Consider the following 17,020-nt stretch of genomic DNA (forward strand, 5'->3'; position numbering starts at 1 on the left):
TAAATTGATATTAACACGTGATCTTGTGTTTTATTTTAGAGTTGTATTCACCTTGTGAGATCGTTAAATATGTCAACATGATTATTGTATTCATTGTCGCCTCTCGAATGTGGTATGGCTTTACTGTGTTTGTTGTCGTCTGTTCTATATGCGAGTCTGACATCATCGTACCTCGAGAGAATCCAGAAATGCGTCGCGCGCCATACCCTTTAAGATGCGCTTGTCGTTTTCCGTTAATGGAATGTTTTTCTCGACGTTGTAACGCGCGGCTGCCGTGGTTAAGCTCCATATAGCTACAGGAGCGAGGTCTATTTCCGACGGTCTGAAAAATACTGTAGGCTAGTGCTAATTCTGTCGGCCGAAACCCCCGAAGTAGGAAGGGGCGGAGAGGATATGCTCCATTGAGGGAGACGGAAATGAAAGGGGGTGTCCAACGAGAAATACCATCCCTTTAAGAGCAACTGGGACATAGCGGTGCGAGAAAAGGAGAGGAGGGGGAGAAGAAAGAGGAATTAAAAAAGAAAAGGAAGAAAGAGACAGGGAGGGAGGAGGGAGAGCGAGCGATAAAAAAAGAAAGATGACATCCTCGTAATAGAACAGCCGAGGTGGAGCGAGAGGCAGCGGCCCGGCGCGAGCGCTCTTCGCCAGGGTCAGGGCTCGAATCCAACAACGAGGCTTCGACAAACACCCCACTGGCCTATTGGGGGAAATCGGAAAAATAGATTCATAAATTAAAAGCATGGACTACTGCTATTTCAAATGCGTTTATTATAACACTGATACTAGTTATTATGTGTAAAGTGCATTTATTACATTTGAGATGTATTATGTTTGACTAAGGTTGTAGAAATAACATAGATTTTTTTGGCGCAAAGATATTTTATTTGACTGTCATTATTGCTGTCATATACGCGTTTCTAAATCCTAACAGTGAATAAATTAAAGTTAGAAACCAAAGTCTAAGACAAATAGGGCACCATTGCAGCTGGCCAGTTTCACTCAGGCAGTCTTTTGGAGCTAAACCGAAACGCCTGCGTGAATTTTAATTGCTTGAATACCTCAGTGAGAAAAAAAATATTTTTGCGAACTGCATTTTTGATACCTGCATGTTGTTTTCGGATAGTCTAGAAACCTACTATTTTGCTGGGCCTGAATAGCCAACAGACGAGTTTTCAGCCCCTCGTCAACAGGGCTATTAAAAGAATGCCAACGGTTCGCCCTCGTGTCTCTATCAGGATTACTTAGCTGAGTTTATACTCCTCATCACTGGCGCAAAATGGATGCTGCGTGGAGCAATTTCCTCTTCCAGGTAAGCGCTCCTAAGCGACCACTAGCCGTGTGAGTGTGTGCGCCCATAGAGGGCCAGCGGCGCTTAGCCTCGCTGCTTTGACATGTTGTTCCAGTGTCTCTCCTGGAGCAGAGGCGCAGACCAGTGTCTTCTGTTTACGTTTGGCGACGGCCCTGTGTTTATTCCTGCAGAATACTCCCACCCAAAACCAGGATGGAAACCTCCAATCAGAGCTGCTACCGGTGCACACGAGCTCCCCCCAGACCCCTCCCCCGGAGCACATGGGCCAGCCCCCCTCCACCGTGGACACCGCCGCCCTCAGCGAGGAACCCACACCAGGTGAGAACTGAGTTAGCATGTTGCTAAGTGTGCAGTATGAGGAAATCCCTTCTAATGTTTGCCCACCCACACCCAAAAAACACGAGTGTTGAGTGTCTTAATACAAGCTCGTGTTTTTGATGAGGGATTTTTTGTACACAATGCCACATCTACCTAGTTACTATTCATAACTAATGATGCGACTGTTGTATTTCCTCCTTTCCCCCCCTCTCCCTCACGCCCTCTCCCCCCTCCTCCTCCAGTGAAGGCAGCATCTCGCTCCGCCCGCGTGCCCCACATCTGTGGCATCTGCAGCAAGCAGTTCAAGAACAACTACAACCTGCGGCGGCACCAGTCAGTCCACACAGGGGTACGCATGAAGGGCAGGGCGCCCGCGCAGCCGCAGGGGGCCAAGGAGGGGGGGGCCAGCTCCTCGCCGCTGGCTGGGGGGAGGCCAGAGAGACACCCGGTCCCCCTCTCCCTGCTCCACCTCTCCATCCCTCCCCCTCTCCCCCCTCCTGGCGTCCTGGCCCCCCAGCAGACCTCTCTGGGTAGTCAGGCTGGCGACGGCGTTGCCATGGCGAGCGTAGTGGCTAGCGTTAACAACCCCCACGGTCCTCCTGCTGCTGTTGTCATGGCCGCCGGGGCGACAGGACAGGTGGGTGAGGGCTGTGTGGAGATCAGGTTCTCCAGGTTCTCCAGGTTCTCCGGGGTCCTGTGTGAGACCCGGGGTTCCCCTGCATGTGGTCCCCTGGCCTCCTGGACAGGGTGACTGGAGGTCTGATGCAGCACAGAAACACGTTTTCTGTGCTTGTAGAAAAGCCTTGTTGTTCCAGTTTAGGCAATTTAGCATGTTGGAATAGATTTACTAGACGGATGTTTCAATCTGGCAGTAGCCCACTCTGTTCTGTCATTCTTACTCAGCTGCATGAGTACTGTAAGTTTGTCCTCTCTCTGTCCCTCCCTCCCTCCCTCCCTCCCTCCCTCCCTCCCTCCCTCCCTCCCTCCCTCCCTCCCTCCCTCCCTCCCTCCCTCCCTCCCTCCCTCCCTCCCTCCCTCCCTCCCTCCCTCCCTCCCTCCCTCCCTCCCTCCCTCCCTCCCTCCCTCCCTCCCTCCCTCCCTCCCTCCCTCCCTCCCTCCCTCCCTCCCTCCCTCCCTCCCTCCCTCCCTCCCTCCCTCCCTCCCTCCCTCTCTCAGCGTCCGGCTAACCCCAACCCTAACCCAGTGCGTAAGAACCATGCGTGTGAGACGTGTGGGAAGGCCTTTCGGGACGTGTACCACCTGAACCGCCACCGGCTGTCCCACTCGGACGAGAAGCCCTTTTCCTGCCCAGTGTGCCAGCAGCGCTTCAAGAGGAAGGACAGGATGAGCCACCACGTCCGCTCCCACCAGGGGGGCGTGGAGAAGCCCTACGTCTGCCCTCACTGCTCCAAGGCCTTCTCTAGGTCAGCTACACCTCAGGCAGCACTGAAGGAACAAGTTCATACCATGACATCACCTCATACACCTGAACAAAAAGGGGGGGGGGGGGAGAGAGGCAGAAGAGGGGGGAGGAGAGATGTGACAGGTCGATTGAGGTTAGAGTAAACATCCTGTGAGGTCAGAGGTGGAGAAGATAGCTCAGCTCAGAGGAACAACTTATCTCTTTCCTGCCTAGCTTCTTGTTTATTATCCATCTCAAACAAGTACAAGCCATGTGTTATTCATGTGTTATTCATGTGTTGTTCATGTGTTGTTCTTCATCCTGATCCTCTTGAATGTCTCCTAGCGACCTATCCTGAATCAAATGTGCTTCTGCAGCTTAATGTTACATGGAGAATTCAAGGAAACGATGTATCCCTGGGTGTGTGTGAGAGAACCTGGTTGTGTTGCTGAGATGTAATGATGTCAGGATGTGATGATGTCAGGATGTGATGATGTGATGATGTCAGGATGTGAGGATGTGAGGATGTGATGATGTCAGGATGTGATGATGTGAGGATGTGATGATGTCAGGATGTGATGATGTGATGATGTGAGGATGTGATGATGTCAGGATGTGATGATGTCAGGATGTGAGGATATGAGGATGTGATGCAGTTGTGTTTCTCTCTCCAGGCCTGACCACCTCAACAGCCACGTCAGACAGGTCCACTCCTCCGAACGACCCTTCAAGTGTCCGGTACTTGATGTTTGTGCTTTTTAATTTCCTTTTACACTTCAGAACACTGTTATCATCATCCCAAGACAGCTATCACGTGCTTCTCTAATACCTTAACCTTGCTGTCAGATGTATTAGCATGCTAGCATCAGCTACGCTAGCGATCTACTCCACAGGCTGCAGGGGTTACCCTCCATCTGTGTTTGAACTGACGACAGCTCGTTCCTCATCACTCTCTGTCTGTTCAGACGTGCGAGTCCAGCTTCGCCACGAGGGACCGCCTCCGGGCTCACATGATTCGTCACGAGGAGAAGGTCCCCTGTCACATCTGTGGAAAGCTCCTATCAGCAGCCTACATCACAGATCACATGAGGGTGCACAACCAATCACAGCACCACGCCTGTCATCTCTGTAACCGCAGTGAGTGTCGCAATGGGTTTACAAATAATTCATAAGGCATCATGGATTTTTATATTTATAAAGTTTAAATCTTCCTTTTTAAGGAAGCCTATGCGTAAACATTAAGGCTTATTTTTTAACTTACGGTGCTACAGTCAACTATGCACTTCTGATCCTTTATTATCTGCTGTACTTTCAACATACAGTATTTGTGTGTTCCTGTGAGTAGAACGACTCAGATGAACGATGTCAAAGGTGTCGTGAAGCAACTCCTCTGTTCTGTTACGAGATCCAGAGATCTGCTCACTAATCCTTTCCCCCTCCACAGGCTTCACCACGCTCACCTACCTTCGCGTCCACGCCCAGAAGCACCACGGCCAGGAGTGGAAGGAGGGAGCGGGAGGGTTTGGGGGCACGGCCGCCGGGGGGGTCCTGGTGTGCCAGCTATGTGGGGTGCACTGCAAGACTCCCACCCAGCTGCAGGGCCACATGGGGACCCACAGCAGCAGCCAGGCAGCACCCAGCCCGGCCACCTCCAGCCCGGCAAGCAGCTCGCTGGCCAGCATGGTCACCACCCCCACCATCTACGTGAGTGGCAATGCCGTGGTGGACCTGCTGGTCACAGACTGCTCCAGCATCGCCCCCCAGAGCCACAGCTAGCAGACCCCACCCTCACCCCCCTAACCCTCACCTCTAACCTCACTCCTAACCCTCACCCCCCTACCTCACCCATTAACCCTCACCCCAGAGACCCACAGCTAGCAGACCCCTAACCTCACCATCTAACCCTCAGCCCCCAATCCTCAGCCCAAACCTCACCCCAGTCCCACAGCTAGCAGAGACATCCCCCCCCCGTCCTTAACCTTGTGGAGCCAGACAGTGAGAGGGGTGGAGGGGGAGAAGGTGGAGAACGTAGGAAGAGGATGAGGACATATTTTAATGGCTGTAGGAAAACATTACTGACACTATTAAGGAACAAACATGGACCTGGTTTATCGTCCTCATGTTGCTGAAGTCTCACAGCCGTCAGGAGTCCAGTGAAACTGTGGTCTTGTGAACGTATACTGTATTACTCCCCCTTCCTCCCCTCTCCCCCTCTGCCTCTTGCTCTCTCTCAGCAGGTCTACATTGATAGAGCCTGCTCTCTCAGCAGGTCTATAGAGCCGTATGTACTGTCTCACATCAGCCAGCTCTCGTCTTAACTCCATGAGTTAGCTCTCTGGGTTAGCTCTCTGGGTTAGCTCTCTGGGTTAGCTCCATGGGTTAGCTCTCTGGGTTAGCTTTCTGGGTTAGCTCTCTGGGTTAGCTCCATGGGTTAGCTCCATGGGTTAGCTCTCTGGGTTAGCTCCATGGGTTAGCTCCATGGGTTAGCTCTCTGGGTTAGCTCTCTGGATTAGCTCCATGGGTTAGCTCTCTGGGTTAGCTCTCTGGGTTAGCTCTCTGGGTTAGCCCTCTGGGTTAGCCCTCTGGGTTAGCTCCATGGGTTAGCTCTCTAATGGAGTACCAGGACAAAGCCGTGAATGACCTCTCTGTAGGAAGAGGTGAAGAATGAAGAACTGTAGCAGGGTGGTGTGAAGGGTGGAGGTTTCTGGGTGGGATAGACGAGTAGAAGAGTATAAGCCCTTTACCTGAGACCAGAGGGCTGGACTGTGTTTAGTGAATAGGCCAGGCCGTGATACAGAGGAGTCTGTGTTGGCTGCATGTGTCTGGAGAGATGGCTGCTGTTGTTTCTTACCTACAGGAGAAGGGTGCACCAGTTGGGCCTGCTTTTTAGAAGGCTACTGATCGGTTCAAGGTTCAAGCAACTGCCAATGAAGAGCGTCTAGCACCTTAAAGCGTTCAAAATGTGTTAAAATTAAGAATGTTCTGGCAAAGATCTAAATTGATTTGTTTTGTGCTGCGTCTTCCTCTCTGGGTTTAACCACGTTTAACAAACAACAGGAACACTCGTAACTGCTGGAGAGACACGTGTGGACCTTCACACAGAATAACCATCTGCATGATCGTAAGCTGGCTAGTAATTTGCTGTGCTTTTAAGGATGAATTTTCACTGCAAAAACGAAGCTAGTGCCCCCCTTAAACTGGATTGTTTTAAAGAAATAGTGTTAATTTATTCAAATGAACTGTACCATTTTCCCTCCCTGTTTATTTGCTTGTAACTGTCATTACCATAGTCCTCTGTTAGCGGCTGTGTACCATTGCGTAACCCCTTCATTAGAGTTAGACGTGTATAGCACATAGCGTTGTGAAACGCAACTTATAATATCGCTTCCACCAGCCTGAGGAGAAATCTCTTGTGATATTTTTGGTTGTTTGACTTTTTTTGTGGTTATTGTGTGATGTCAAGGAAGGGCTTATAAGGTCAAAGGTCAGGTATGATAAGCATATCCAGGAACTTGGTACTGTGTTTGATTGGGGTAGTATGCTTTCAACAAATCCTGGTTTTGTACTGGAGTGTTTCATTTAATCAGTTTAGTGTTGGTATGTTATCTAAAAAAAGTAGAATAACTTAATTTGGAAACTTCTTCTTCCTGTTGAGAAAAATAGTAATTAAATAAAGTTATTTTTTAGGTTTTCTGCATTAAGCTAATAAAAAATAATACCTCTACTTTAGAAACGACATCTATTGCGATACATCTTAATGCCTTATTGTACTCAACTGCATTTTAATTATTTTATTCTGAACTATTTTAAATCTTAGTCATGGATTCATTAAGAATATTAATGGGATGTCTTTATATTTATATTTTTATATTTCTCAACAGTATGCATGTCTATGAACAGCTGTTAGAGCAACAAAAAAAAAATCATTGATGCTTACCACCGTCATGAATATGTTATGATTTTGTAGATGAGTAGAGATCATGTTATTATTTTGTAATTTTGACTATTAAAAGTTAAAAGAGTAAAGGGTGATCTTTGTGTCCTAACTTGTGTGTTTGACGACAAATGTGAAAAGCTGTTGGAGCGTTGTCACGTGCGCCCTGCAGACGAGACCCCGGCAGGAAGGTGGATGTGTGTTTTCCCTCGTGAGTCGGCCTCGTCTTTAGAGAAGCAAATAACCTTGGCCTCTGACATTGCATAACCAGTGTCTGGCTTACGGCCCTGCCATAATGTGAGCCGCTGGATGGTAGGTAATCCCACAGTGTGCATAAACACTCAAAATAATCATAATGAAAATACTGTGCTCTCACACTAGTCTGTCTATCTGCAAAAAGTAAAAAAAAATTAAAAAAAATGTTGACCCAATTTATTGGAACATCTGGCACTTCCAAATCCAACCTAACGCATCTCACTTCTATAAAGGTCTTTAGTTTTGTCACATGTAAAAGCATGTGGAACCTTTAACAAGTTTTGTAAAAAAAATAATATTGTGACATTTTAAAATACGGCTGCTACGCTAGTATCTAATTATCAACCTGATACATCTGAAGGTAAATCAGCAGATTATTTTATGATACTGTTAATAATACATGTATTTATTTATACATTATTAGCCCTCTGTGACATGCTTGCGTGTAAAAAGGGCTATACAAATAAATTTGATTTGATGATTTGATTTGATTATTAGATACAAATCAAAAGCGGCTTGAAGGGCGGACACTAATCCATATCCCATCGTGGTGTCCAATGTATCAACAGGCTCTGTCTCTAGGCGTACTGCTGTTCTAAAGTCCACAATCACGTGGCTTGACGTGACATGGGCCTTTGCCCCAGGTTCTACCAACATGTCAGTCTTGAAACGGTTCAGTGTGATTAATCATTATCGCTGTCAATAAAAACGTAACTTTTGTAAAGCTACCTTGGCAATTCACTAATCCTAATTGTATCCCGTTGTCTGGATATGGCCCGTAATGCTGTCAGATTCGATCAGATAACTTTTTAATATACAAATATCCATGTGTTTCCACAGTATAATCGTTTTTTTTTTTTTTGCCATACAAAGACTTGTGATTTATACTGATCACCCACAGACGGTTTGTTTTGGAGGTCAGTCTAGACTTGACATACGTTCATGTCCCCTTGTGGAGACAAAGACCGGTCGCTATCGTGGCTGAGTTGTCTTTTGGGTTATTCAAATACAACTTGAGCATTTATTTCGAAATATCATACAATGATGAGTATTGTGTTTAACAGGGTCAATCGCCAGTGAGGCGGAATGCAGATCCAGAGCTTGCGGTGAGCTCATGGGACGGATCATTCAGTCAGACCACGTTTATCTTCACATCGAAGCTCTGCCCCGTTTGGCCAAACAAGACAACGTTATCTCCCACTATATCTAGCCGGCAGGAGAACTTCGCAGCCACCTCAAACGACACAGACGGTTGTTTGTGTTGTTAATATTAACCGCCTTCCACATTTGTAATAAAAGGCTGTCAGTTTTTCTACTCTTGAAGAACGGGACTAAACGGGCACGGTGTAGTGGTAGCTACCTACCGTTAGCTTACACACGCTAGTTGGCTAGCTAGCTTGCCGACCCGGCCTCACCTCAGCAATCTGGAAACCCTGGCAGAGCCTGCGATAGAACTAACCGGCTAGCAGTTCCCAAAATGTCGCTCAACTAAAGATGTGGATCATCCTGGCCGATTCCCCCGGGTCTTCATTCACGGCTTTGTCCTGGACACGAGCTTCGACACGTTGACTGGACTCTGTGGAACATCAATGTAAGTTCCCTATACCCTCCATTCATTTCGACTCGTGCTTTAGAAAGTCGTGTTAGCAGTAGAGCTAGCCTCATCTTGTTTAGGCTTACAGTAGTACGGCTACTCGCTACCTATACAGAGCGTGTTTAGCTAGGCCACACAATGGAACATTGTCAGTTGTTGCAACTGGATGCTGTTCGTAGTTAACTGATATTTTATTTATATATAACGTGAACTTTGGGTATGTTTAATAATATTAAATGGCAGACAAAGGGAGTGTTAATATGCTAACTAGCTAGCCGTAGGCAGCCAGCTAAAACTCCTTTTATAATCCCAACGTTGCCAGCAACCAGCAAGTTACTTAGCTTGCATGGTAGACAGCAACAATACAACTACTTAATTAAAAACAAATTCCCATTAAATATAGACACTTAATTTTCCAGCTATCTATCAGACATAGTGAGCGAACAAGATATATCGACCGTGTGGTGCTAGTTATGTATGAAACAAGCCGATTAACAACCGGCTAGCTATCTGGTTTAAGATCTTTGTTTTTGAGCAAGACTCGTATTTAATATATGCGATCAAGATAGCGCATTGCGTATGCTGCAGATGTGGGGTATTTAGGGTTACCTAGTCGAAGACAACTAACCCACATGTTTGTCAGATGACCTTACAGGGCTAACGCTGACATGCTAGCCGCACAATGGGGCGCCTCATCAATGGCCGTCCCTCCTGACGAGCCCACAGCGGCACCATCAGTACCATCCACCCCAACTCCCCTCTGACGCTTTTGTTAATTGAACTAATGCCCTCTTCTTAGCGCCTCACCGGCGCTATTTTGGTATCGTCGCTCCCTTTCCTCTGCCTTACTTGATCTTAAGCGTCGCTTTGGCTCAAACACGGGACCAGACTGGGAACCAGATCTATATGCAAGCTCATGGTTTATCTGCTCTAGCAGACGGGTTTGGACACCCACACCCTCCCATCAAAACAGATTTCACTCTGGCATGAAAAGGGCTGGGGCAATCACAACAATTTTTTTATATGAGGTGAGTTTCACTGTACAGAGGAGTGCAGTTGAAGCATTTTTGTAAACATCCAAGATGACGTTTTGTTGTGCTGATTGGATGTATCCATCCAGCTCTATCAAATAGCTTCCAGAGGCATTTTGCGGAGTCTGCGCCTGTCAATAACGCCCCTTGGAAATCGATAATAAACTGAGGGGTTCCAGACAAGCACTCCTTAGTGGTGATACCAGGCTAGCAGGGTCAGGACCGAGAGAACCCCCCCGCTGTGTTTCGCAGGTGGACTGACCCGTGGCCAGTGTCTCCTAACCAACATATTCATGCCCCGTGTAGACTGAGGCCATGGCATGTTTCTCTCTTTTCCATTTCCTGTCTTTTCCATAATAACTCTGTCAGTAAAATAATACAGGCGGTAATACCCCTAAAAATGCATCTTTATAGACGTCTCTTGTGTGTTTGCAGCGGAGTGACTGAGGAGCAGATCTCCAGGAGCAGACAGCCAGCTGACCCGCGCCTCCCACCAGCCCAGAGGAGCCATGCTGAGCGTGCTAGCGGCCGGTACCGTGTTCTTCCCAGGCCTTTTCCTGCTGTCCAAGCAGTGCCTGAAACACCTGCCCTGGCTGGGCTGGAGCGAGGGAGATGCCGTCATCGTCTCTGCCAGGTGGGGGAGGAACTCAACGACTTTATTTCTTTCAGATATAATAAAGTAAAGTTAAAAGTTCCTCACTGGCAACAGTGTTATTGTCTGGTGAATATTGGTTTGATGTGTTTGCTTGTAGTTCATGTCTTCATGAGGGAGTAGTGATGTGTCTGTGTTGTACAGAGTGAGGACGCCTCCTCCGTAGGCTGTCACATACTGACCTGACCAGGTGACCTTTCACCCCTCCTGTCGCAGGCTGGTGTCATCCATACAGGCCATCATGGCCTCCACTGCAGGCCTCATCATCGCCTCCTCCTGTGAGGACATCATCGAGGACCAGTAAGGACGTACATCACTGTCTCCTCTCAGGAGCATGAGGAGCAAGCTGATAATGGGTTCATTTTGCATATGCTGACACACAACATGACGTACAGGGGGGAATTCGAACCTGCAGATCTGCAGTCAGATACTCTACCACTGAGCTGGACCTAGTGATAGGGCTAGCTGTAAACTTATTTGTGAATGCTCTCACATGATTGGCTGCCGTGGACCATGGCGCAACACCAAGTACATTCACAACAACATCCCTTATCAAGAGTCCTCAGCAGTCTGACTAAATGGGTGAACAAAGAGATTATATAAAGATAAATTCAGTTTCTACACACTGTAGATGTTTGTAACTTGAGGCCAGGTTTTTTAAATACAGTCCGCCAGCGACCAGGATGAACACTGTCCTGGCCCGTTGACCGAGTGTTGGAAAAGGACGGCAGATGATTAGACCAGGACACTGTTGTTTCTGTCAGACTGTTCTTCACTCAATAAAAGCTCTAAGAGCTCCAAGTCTTCTTCAGTTTAGCCACGAGCAGGGATATTAGATCCAGTTTAGCCACGAGCAGGGATATTAGATCCAGTTTAGCCACGAGCAGGGATATTAGATCCAGTTTAGCCACCAGCAGGGATATTAGATCCAGTTTAGCCACGAGCAGGGATATTAGATCCAGTTTAGCCACGAGCAGGGATATTAGATCCAGTTTAGCCACGAGCAGGGATATTAGATCCAGTTTAGCCACGAGCAGGGATATTAGATCCAGTTTAGCCACCAGCAGGGATATTAGATCCAGTTTAGCCACGAGCAGGGATATTAGATCCAGTTTAGCCACGAGCAGGGATATTAGATCCAGTTTAGCCACCAGCAGCGATATAAGATCCAGTTTAGCCACCAGCAGGGATATAAGATCCAGTTTAGCCACCAGCAGGGATATTAGATCCAGTTTGTTTTTATGTGTCCATGTGTGCGCCACTTCTTTTCTCACCCTGCCCCTCCTCTACACCCTGCCCCTCCTCTACACCCTGCCCCTCCTCATCCGTGTTTGCAGGCATTGGCTGACCAGCGCCTACATCTTGTTTGCTGTGCCCTACTTCGTCTACGACATCTACGCTATGTACATGTGTTACTGGTACAAGCTGCAGGTCAAAGGTCACGAGCAGGAGGTTGGGCCCCTGCGACTGGGAAAGGTCCTGGCCAGCTACCTCCGCCGGGAGTTCCTCATGGTGCTACACCACGTCGTTATGGTCACCGTCTGCTTCCCCGTTTCCGTGGTAACTGTCGCCGCTGTAGCGCAGGGGTGTAGTGAGTCTGTGATGGACTGAGCTGGTAGCTTCAGGACTGTTCGTGGTGATGCATAGCTCTGCCTCTGTCAACAATGTTAGGTATTTTTACTTAATGTGTCATAAGTGGTAATACCTGAGAGGTAGTGACCCACACACTGGTAGGCTGGACAGGATGTTGGGATGGTGACTTCCTGTCTCTTGCAGTTCTGGCGCCAGGGGAAAGGGGACTACTTCCAGGGCCTGATGTTCATGGCTGAGATCAGCACCCCGTCTGTCTGCCTGGGCAAGATCCTCATCCAGGTCAGACCCTCCAACGCTCACCTGCACACTTCTCCCATTCTAGATTAGATAGAAACTTTCCACCAATTCTCCCATTCTAGATTAGATAGACACTTCCCACCAATTATCCCATTCTAGATTAGATAGACACTTCCCACCAATTATCCCATTCTAGATTAGATAGACACTTCCCATCAATTCTCCCATTCTAGATTAGATAGACACTTCCCACCAATTATCCCATTCTAGATTAGATAGACACTTCCCATCAATTCTCCCATTCTAGATTAGATAGACACTTCCCATCAATTCTCCCATTCTAGATTGCTCCCAGATCTGTTGTTTTCAGGTCATCATGTGTTTGTGTTCCAAGCGGTGCATCTGTCCCTGGTGTCAAAGGTCATCAGGTCACACAGCCCTGCACATGCCTGTCATCCAGTCTGTCACCTTCTCACTGGAGAGCTCACTCTTTCCTCTGCACTAGGGATGTGTTCTCTTGCTAACGGCCTGCAGTAACAACACAGCTCCAGCCGACTGCATAAAAGGCAGACACACCCAGCTGCTTTAGACTGCATAAAAGAAGCATGATACTCTTTGGAACACAGGCTACAGCTTAGAAGGATGCTTACTCACATGTAGCTGTGTTGTTAAAGCTCTCACAGCAGAATATAGCCTCCAGTATTACGACTGGATTTAACAGTGTATATGATGTCAGCTGCTCCCCCCATGTCTGCAGAGCAGTGTTGGAGTTGTGATAAACACACGGCTAAAAGCCTTGGCATTTCAGAAGCCTGCTCGTGTCCCTGGGTGAAGAATGCCAGGCTCTGAGTGTTCTCTGGGAGAGAGTCTAACAACAGAGAAGCTAGAACCTGAGAGGGAGTGGAGGTGTCTCCATGTGTTGTAGGATGTGCTCTGTGGGACAGTGTTGCTCAGCACACCCTGAAGCATGAGGGTCACGTCGCTCTCCTTCTGCCCCTCCTCAGGGTTCATGTAGCGCCACACTAACTCTCTCTCTGCTTCTCACCAAACTGGACTTGCTGGCGGGTTCCTCTCTGTCTCATTCTCTCTCTCTGTCCTCTCTCCTGGCCCTCTCCTGTCCTCAGTACAAACAGCAGCACACTCTCCTGCATAAAGTGAATGGGGCTACTATGCTGATCACTTTTTTCATCTGTCGAGTCCTCCTCTTCCCTTACCTCTACTACGCCTACGGCAGGTATGTCTCTCTCTGTCTCTCTCTGTTTGTCTGTCTGTCTGTCTGTCTCTCTGTCTGTCTGTCTGTCTGTCTGTCTGTCTGTCTCTGTTTGTCTGTCTCTCTCCCTGTCTGTCTGTCTGTCTGTCTCTGTTTGTCTGTCTCTCTGTTTCTCTGTCTGTCTCTCTCTGTCTCTGTATGTCTCTGTTTGACTGTCTCTCTGTTTCTCTGTCTGTCTCTGTCTGTCTCTTGTGTCTGTCTCTGTATGTCTCTGTTTGTCTGTCTCTCTCTCTCTCTGTCTGTCTATCTCTGTTTGTCTGTCTCTGTGTCTGTCTCTTTCATGCTGAGCTGTAATCACTGAGGTCATGAACATCTCAGCTTGTTTGTCAGACATCTTAGTCTGGGAAACTTGGTAAGGTGAACATCAGTAGAGGGTTGGTTTTTCTAACACAGATAACCCGCTTGTGATTTCTTCTCTGTAGATCAATCCTAAGATCCTAACCACACCTTTGTAATCATACTAATATGAACCATCACGCGTGAACGATCTCTAACCAAATGATGATGGGTTTCTGTAGCACCAGTCAAAGTGTGTATGTGTTGACCATGTGTCCATCTCCTCTCCTCGTCCCCTCCTCCTCCCCTCTCCCCCTCCCCTCGTCCCCTCTCCTCCTCCTCTCCTCCTGTCCTCCTCTCCTCCTTCCCTCCTCCCCTCCTCCTCGTCCCCTCCTCCCCTCCTCTCGTCCTCTCCCCTCCTCCCCTCTCCTCCCCTCCTCCTCGTCCTCTCCCCCAGGTACGCCTCCATCCCCTTCCTCCAGGTGCCCTTCTCTGTGTCGTGGCAGTGTAACCTTGGGGCGGGCCTCCTCATGGCCCCCCAGGTGTACTGGTTCACCCTGATCTGCAGGGGGGCCCTGCGCCTCTTCACCGGGGCGGCCCGCTCTCGGAGGCCCACGCCCAAGAAGGCGGACTCGGACGGACACGCCCTGCCACAGTCAGCCAATGGCTACAGTAGCTGTCCCTCGGAGCCGGAGTCAACCACTCACTAGGGCGGAGGAGGGAGGGAGGGAGGGAGGGAGAATGTAACAAGATACAAGAGAAGGTGAGTAGGGCGGAGAAGTGGTAGCAGACTGTGAAACAGAACTAGGAAATGCCTCAAATAGTGTTGTACTTGTTGCAAACAAACAAAGGGGGTGAAGGGTTATTCATGGAAATGAAGGGAATGTTTGCACTTTGAATTCACATTAAACATTGTCTGGCGCTCTGATCCATGCCCTGAGTTTTGAGAGTGGAAGCCTGAATGCAGCACAGCCAGTTAGACAGTGACCCTGGGTGTAGCTCCCCCTGTCTGTGTGGAGGGCAGTGGCAGTTAGGAATGTATTATATTGTATGTTACTACCATGCTGTAGATAGAAGGCCTCATTCAGCTTAGTAACCAATTCTGACTAAGCAGTATTTAGTCTTGCTGGTGTTCCTCTATGTATCCCCTGTATAGTCTGTCATTGTCACTAAGCAGTCTGGAGACTGTGTGGTCTATAGACTGTGTGGTCTATAGACTGTGTGGTCTATAGACTGTGTGGTCTATAGACTGTGTGGTCTATAGACTGTGTGGTCTATAGACTGTGTGGTCTATAGACTGTGGTCTATAGACTGTTTGGTCTGGAGACTGTGTGGTCTGGAGACTGTGTGGTCTATAGACTGTGTGGTCTATAGACTGTGTGGTCTATAGACTGTGGTCTATAGACTGTTTGGTCTGGAGACTGTGTGGTCTGGAGACTGTGTGGTCTATAGACTGTGTGGTCTATAGACTGTGTGGTCTATAGACTGTGTGGTCTATAGACTGTGTGGTCTATAGACTGTGTGGTCTATAGACTGTGTGGTCTATAGACTGTGTGGTCTATAGACTGCGTGGTCTGGAGACTGCGTGGTCTGGAGACTGCGTGGTCTGGAGACTGCGTGGTCTGGAGACTGCGTTGTCTATATAGACTGTGTGGTCTATAGACTGTGGTCTGGAGACTGCGTGGTTTATAGACTGGTCTGGAGACTGCGTTGTTTATAGACTGTGGTCTGGAGACTGCGTGGTCTATAGACTGTGGTCTGGAGACTGCGTTGTTTATAGACTGTGGTCTGGAGACTGCGTGGTCTATAGACTGTGTGGAAGGGAGAGCTCATGAGACTGTATTCTGCTGCCTTATTCTCAGTCGGAGCTGTTCGTGCTCCCTTCTGCTCTCTCATCTGAGAGGTGGAAGAGGGGCTGTTTTCCTTGGACTGAAAAGTGACGGAAGCCGTGTACATAGCAGATGTTAAAAATGGTACATGTCATTTACACATCAGTGTTAGCTACATGGTTTAGGTTGTGTTTTTTGGTTTCCCCAAACATCTATTTGTGACAGTTCTTTTTTTTTTGTATTACTTTGATAACATCTTTGATCTCTTAAAACAGTAGTTCTAGAGTTGGGCCTTGTTGACCTGCCTGGCACCTGTGTTGGGGTCGAGTGAAACAGGAAGTGAAGTCAGGTGGAAAAGGAAGTGAGGTCAGGCTGGTCTGCTAGGCTACACTAGCCGTAGCATCCTCTCACCTTACGACAGTTATGACAGAATTCAATGTACACAAAACACTTACCCATCCACTTTGCAACAGTGTTACTTTGTCCAGTGTAGAAATTAACTTGAAAAAGGCCAACTGACTAGGGTAGTTGATTTGAGTGAGAGTATTTGAGCAGTTTGCATAGCCAATGGTGAGACTGTAGTCCAGTGAATTCCATGTATTGTACAATAGTTACTGGAAGTGCATCTCAAAAACACAACTATCAAATTGGTTCAAATTGCTCTGTAGGAGCCCATAAAGATTTAGTATTTCATCAAAAAGGGACATTTTTAAGTTGTTGCAGTTTGCTGATGACTTTGAGCGTATTAAGTTTAACAATACACCTTAACAACATTTAAAGTTGACTGTAGAACGTGACTAACAGACACAACGGATTTTAGCAGTCTCTTTCTGCTGTTGTGTTCTTTTATTAACTTTGTTTTCTATACTTCTGAGTCATTTGCATTGAGGCCGATGTTCCATGAACACTAGCTATTTTCACTAATAATCTGAGTTTCGCTAATAATCTGGCAATTAAATATGACTGATAATGTATATTACTATGATCTGAATGATAAAAGGCAGTAAGTGCTCAAATATCGGACAACTGTGACTATTTTCTCCCTTAGAAGCTGTTTAAGAAAAATGCGATCTCTTCAGTTCATTCACAGCTTACTGCTTCTTGACAATTGAGGGTAAAAAAGTAACTGAAGTACTGTATATTCCACTGCTTGTTATTTATTTGTAATTAATTATTTATTGTTTATTTATTTGGTTTTATTTGTGGGTTTGAATGCATTATTATGCATACGTATTATATACTATATGCTTCTGGCCCTTTTCTGAAGGCTGTTGTTACTCAAACGCTAAAATATACTCCTCTGTCCTAAACGCTGTCTGA

At 47.5% G+C, this 17,020-nt stretch overlaps 2 protein-coding genes across 5 annotated transcripts; both read left to right on the plus strand.

Annotated features, from left to right (window-relative positions):
• Positions 1–245: 245 nt before the first annotated feature.
• mazb (MYC-associated zinc finger protein b (purine-binding transcription factor)) lies at positions 246–7,055 on the plus strand. Of its 4 annotated transcripts, none has more exons than XM_084669324.1 (7): positions 246–1,309; positions 1,480–1,627; positions 1,870–2,264; positions 2,804–3,051; positions 3,704–3,776; positions 3,995–4,166; positions 4,474–7,055. In XM_084669324.1, the coding sequence occupies exons 1-7, from the start codon at positions 1,277–1,279 to the stop codon at positions 4,803–4,805; spliced, it is 1,401 nt and encodes a 466-aa protein (XP_084525450.1). In that variant the 5' UTR covers positions 246–1,276; the 3' UTR covers positions 4,806–7,055. The 4 variants fall into 4 exon arrangements, with proteins under 4 accessions (XP_084525450.1, XP_084525451.1, XP_084525452.1 ...); XM_084669325.1 differs by having other exon boundaries at positions 3,704–3,767; XM_084669326.1 differs by having other exon boundaries at positions 1,870–1,976.
• A 794-nt stretch (positions 7,056–7,849) lies between these two features.
• LOC146259299 (ceramide synthase-like) lies at positions 7,850–17,010 on the plus strand. The gene is made up of 8 exons (XM_084669328.1): positions 7,850–8,135; positions 8,283–8,809; positions 10,279–10,477; positions 10,712–10,795; positions 11,833–12,055; positions 12,272–12,367; positions 13,450–13,559; positions 14,329–17,010. Exons 3-8 carry the CDS (start codon positions 10,353–10,355, stop codon positions 14,579–14,581), a joined length of 891 nt encoding a protein of 296 aa, XP_084525454.1. The 5' UTR covers positions 7,850–8,135; positions 8,283–8,809; positions 10,279–10,352; the 3' UTR covers positions 14,582–17,010.
• The last annotated feature ends 10 nt before the right edge of the window (positions 17,011–17,020 follow it).

Source organism: Hypomesus nipponensis, chromosome 13, assembly GCF_054491055.1.
Source record: "Hypomesus nipponensis isolate SF chromosome 13, ASM5449105v1, whole genome shotgun sequence".
In the NCBI taxonomy this organism is placed as follows: domain Eukaryota; kingdom Metazoa; phylum Chordata; class Actinopteri; order Osmeriformes; family Osmeridae; genus Hypomesus; species Hypomesus nipponensis.

Coding starts and splice junctions, on each gene's coding strand:
- mazb (XM_084669324.1), top strand. CDS start 1,277: ATGGATGCTGCGTGGAGCAATTTCCTCTTCCAG. Junction 2,265..2,803: donor CCGCCGGGGCGACAGGACAG/GTGGGTGAGGGC, acceptor TCCCTCTCTCAG/CGTCCGGCTAACCCCAACCC. Junction 3,052..3,703: donor TGCTCCAAGGCCTTCTCTAG/GTCAGCTACACC, acceptor TTCTCTCTCCAG/GCCTGACCACCTCAACAGCC.
- LOC146259299 (XM_084669328.1), top strand. CDS start 10,353: ATGCTGAGCGTGCTAGCGGCCGGTACCGTGTTCTTCCCAGGCCTTTTC. Junction 10,478..10,711: donor GCCGTCATCGTCTCTGCCAG/GTGGGGGAGGAA, acceptor CTCCTGTCGCAG/GCTGGTGTCATCCATACAGG. Junction 12,368..13,449: donor TGGGCAAGATCCTCATCCAG/GTCAGACCCTCC, acceptor TCCTGTCCTCAG/TACAAACAGCAGCACACTCT.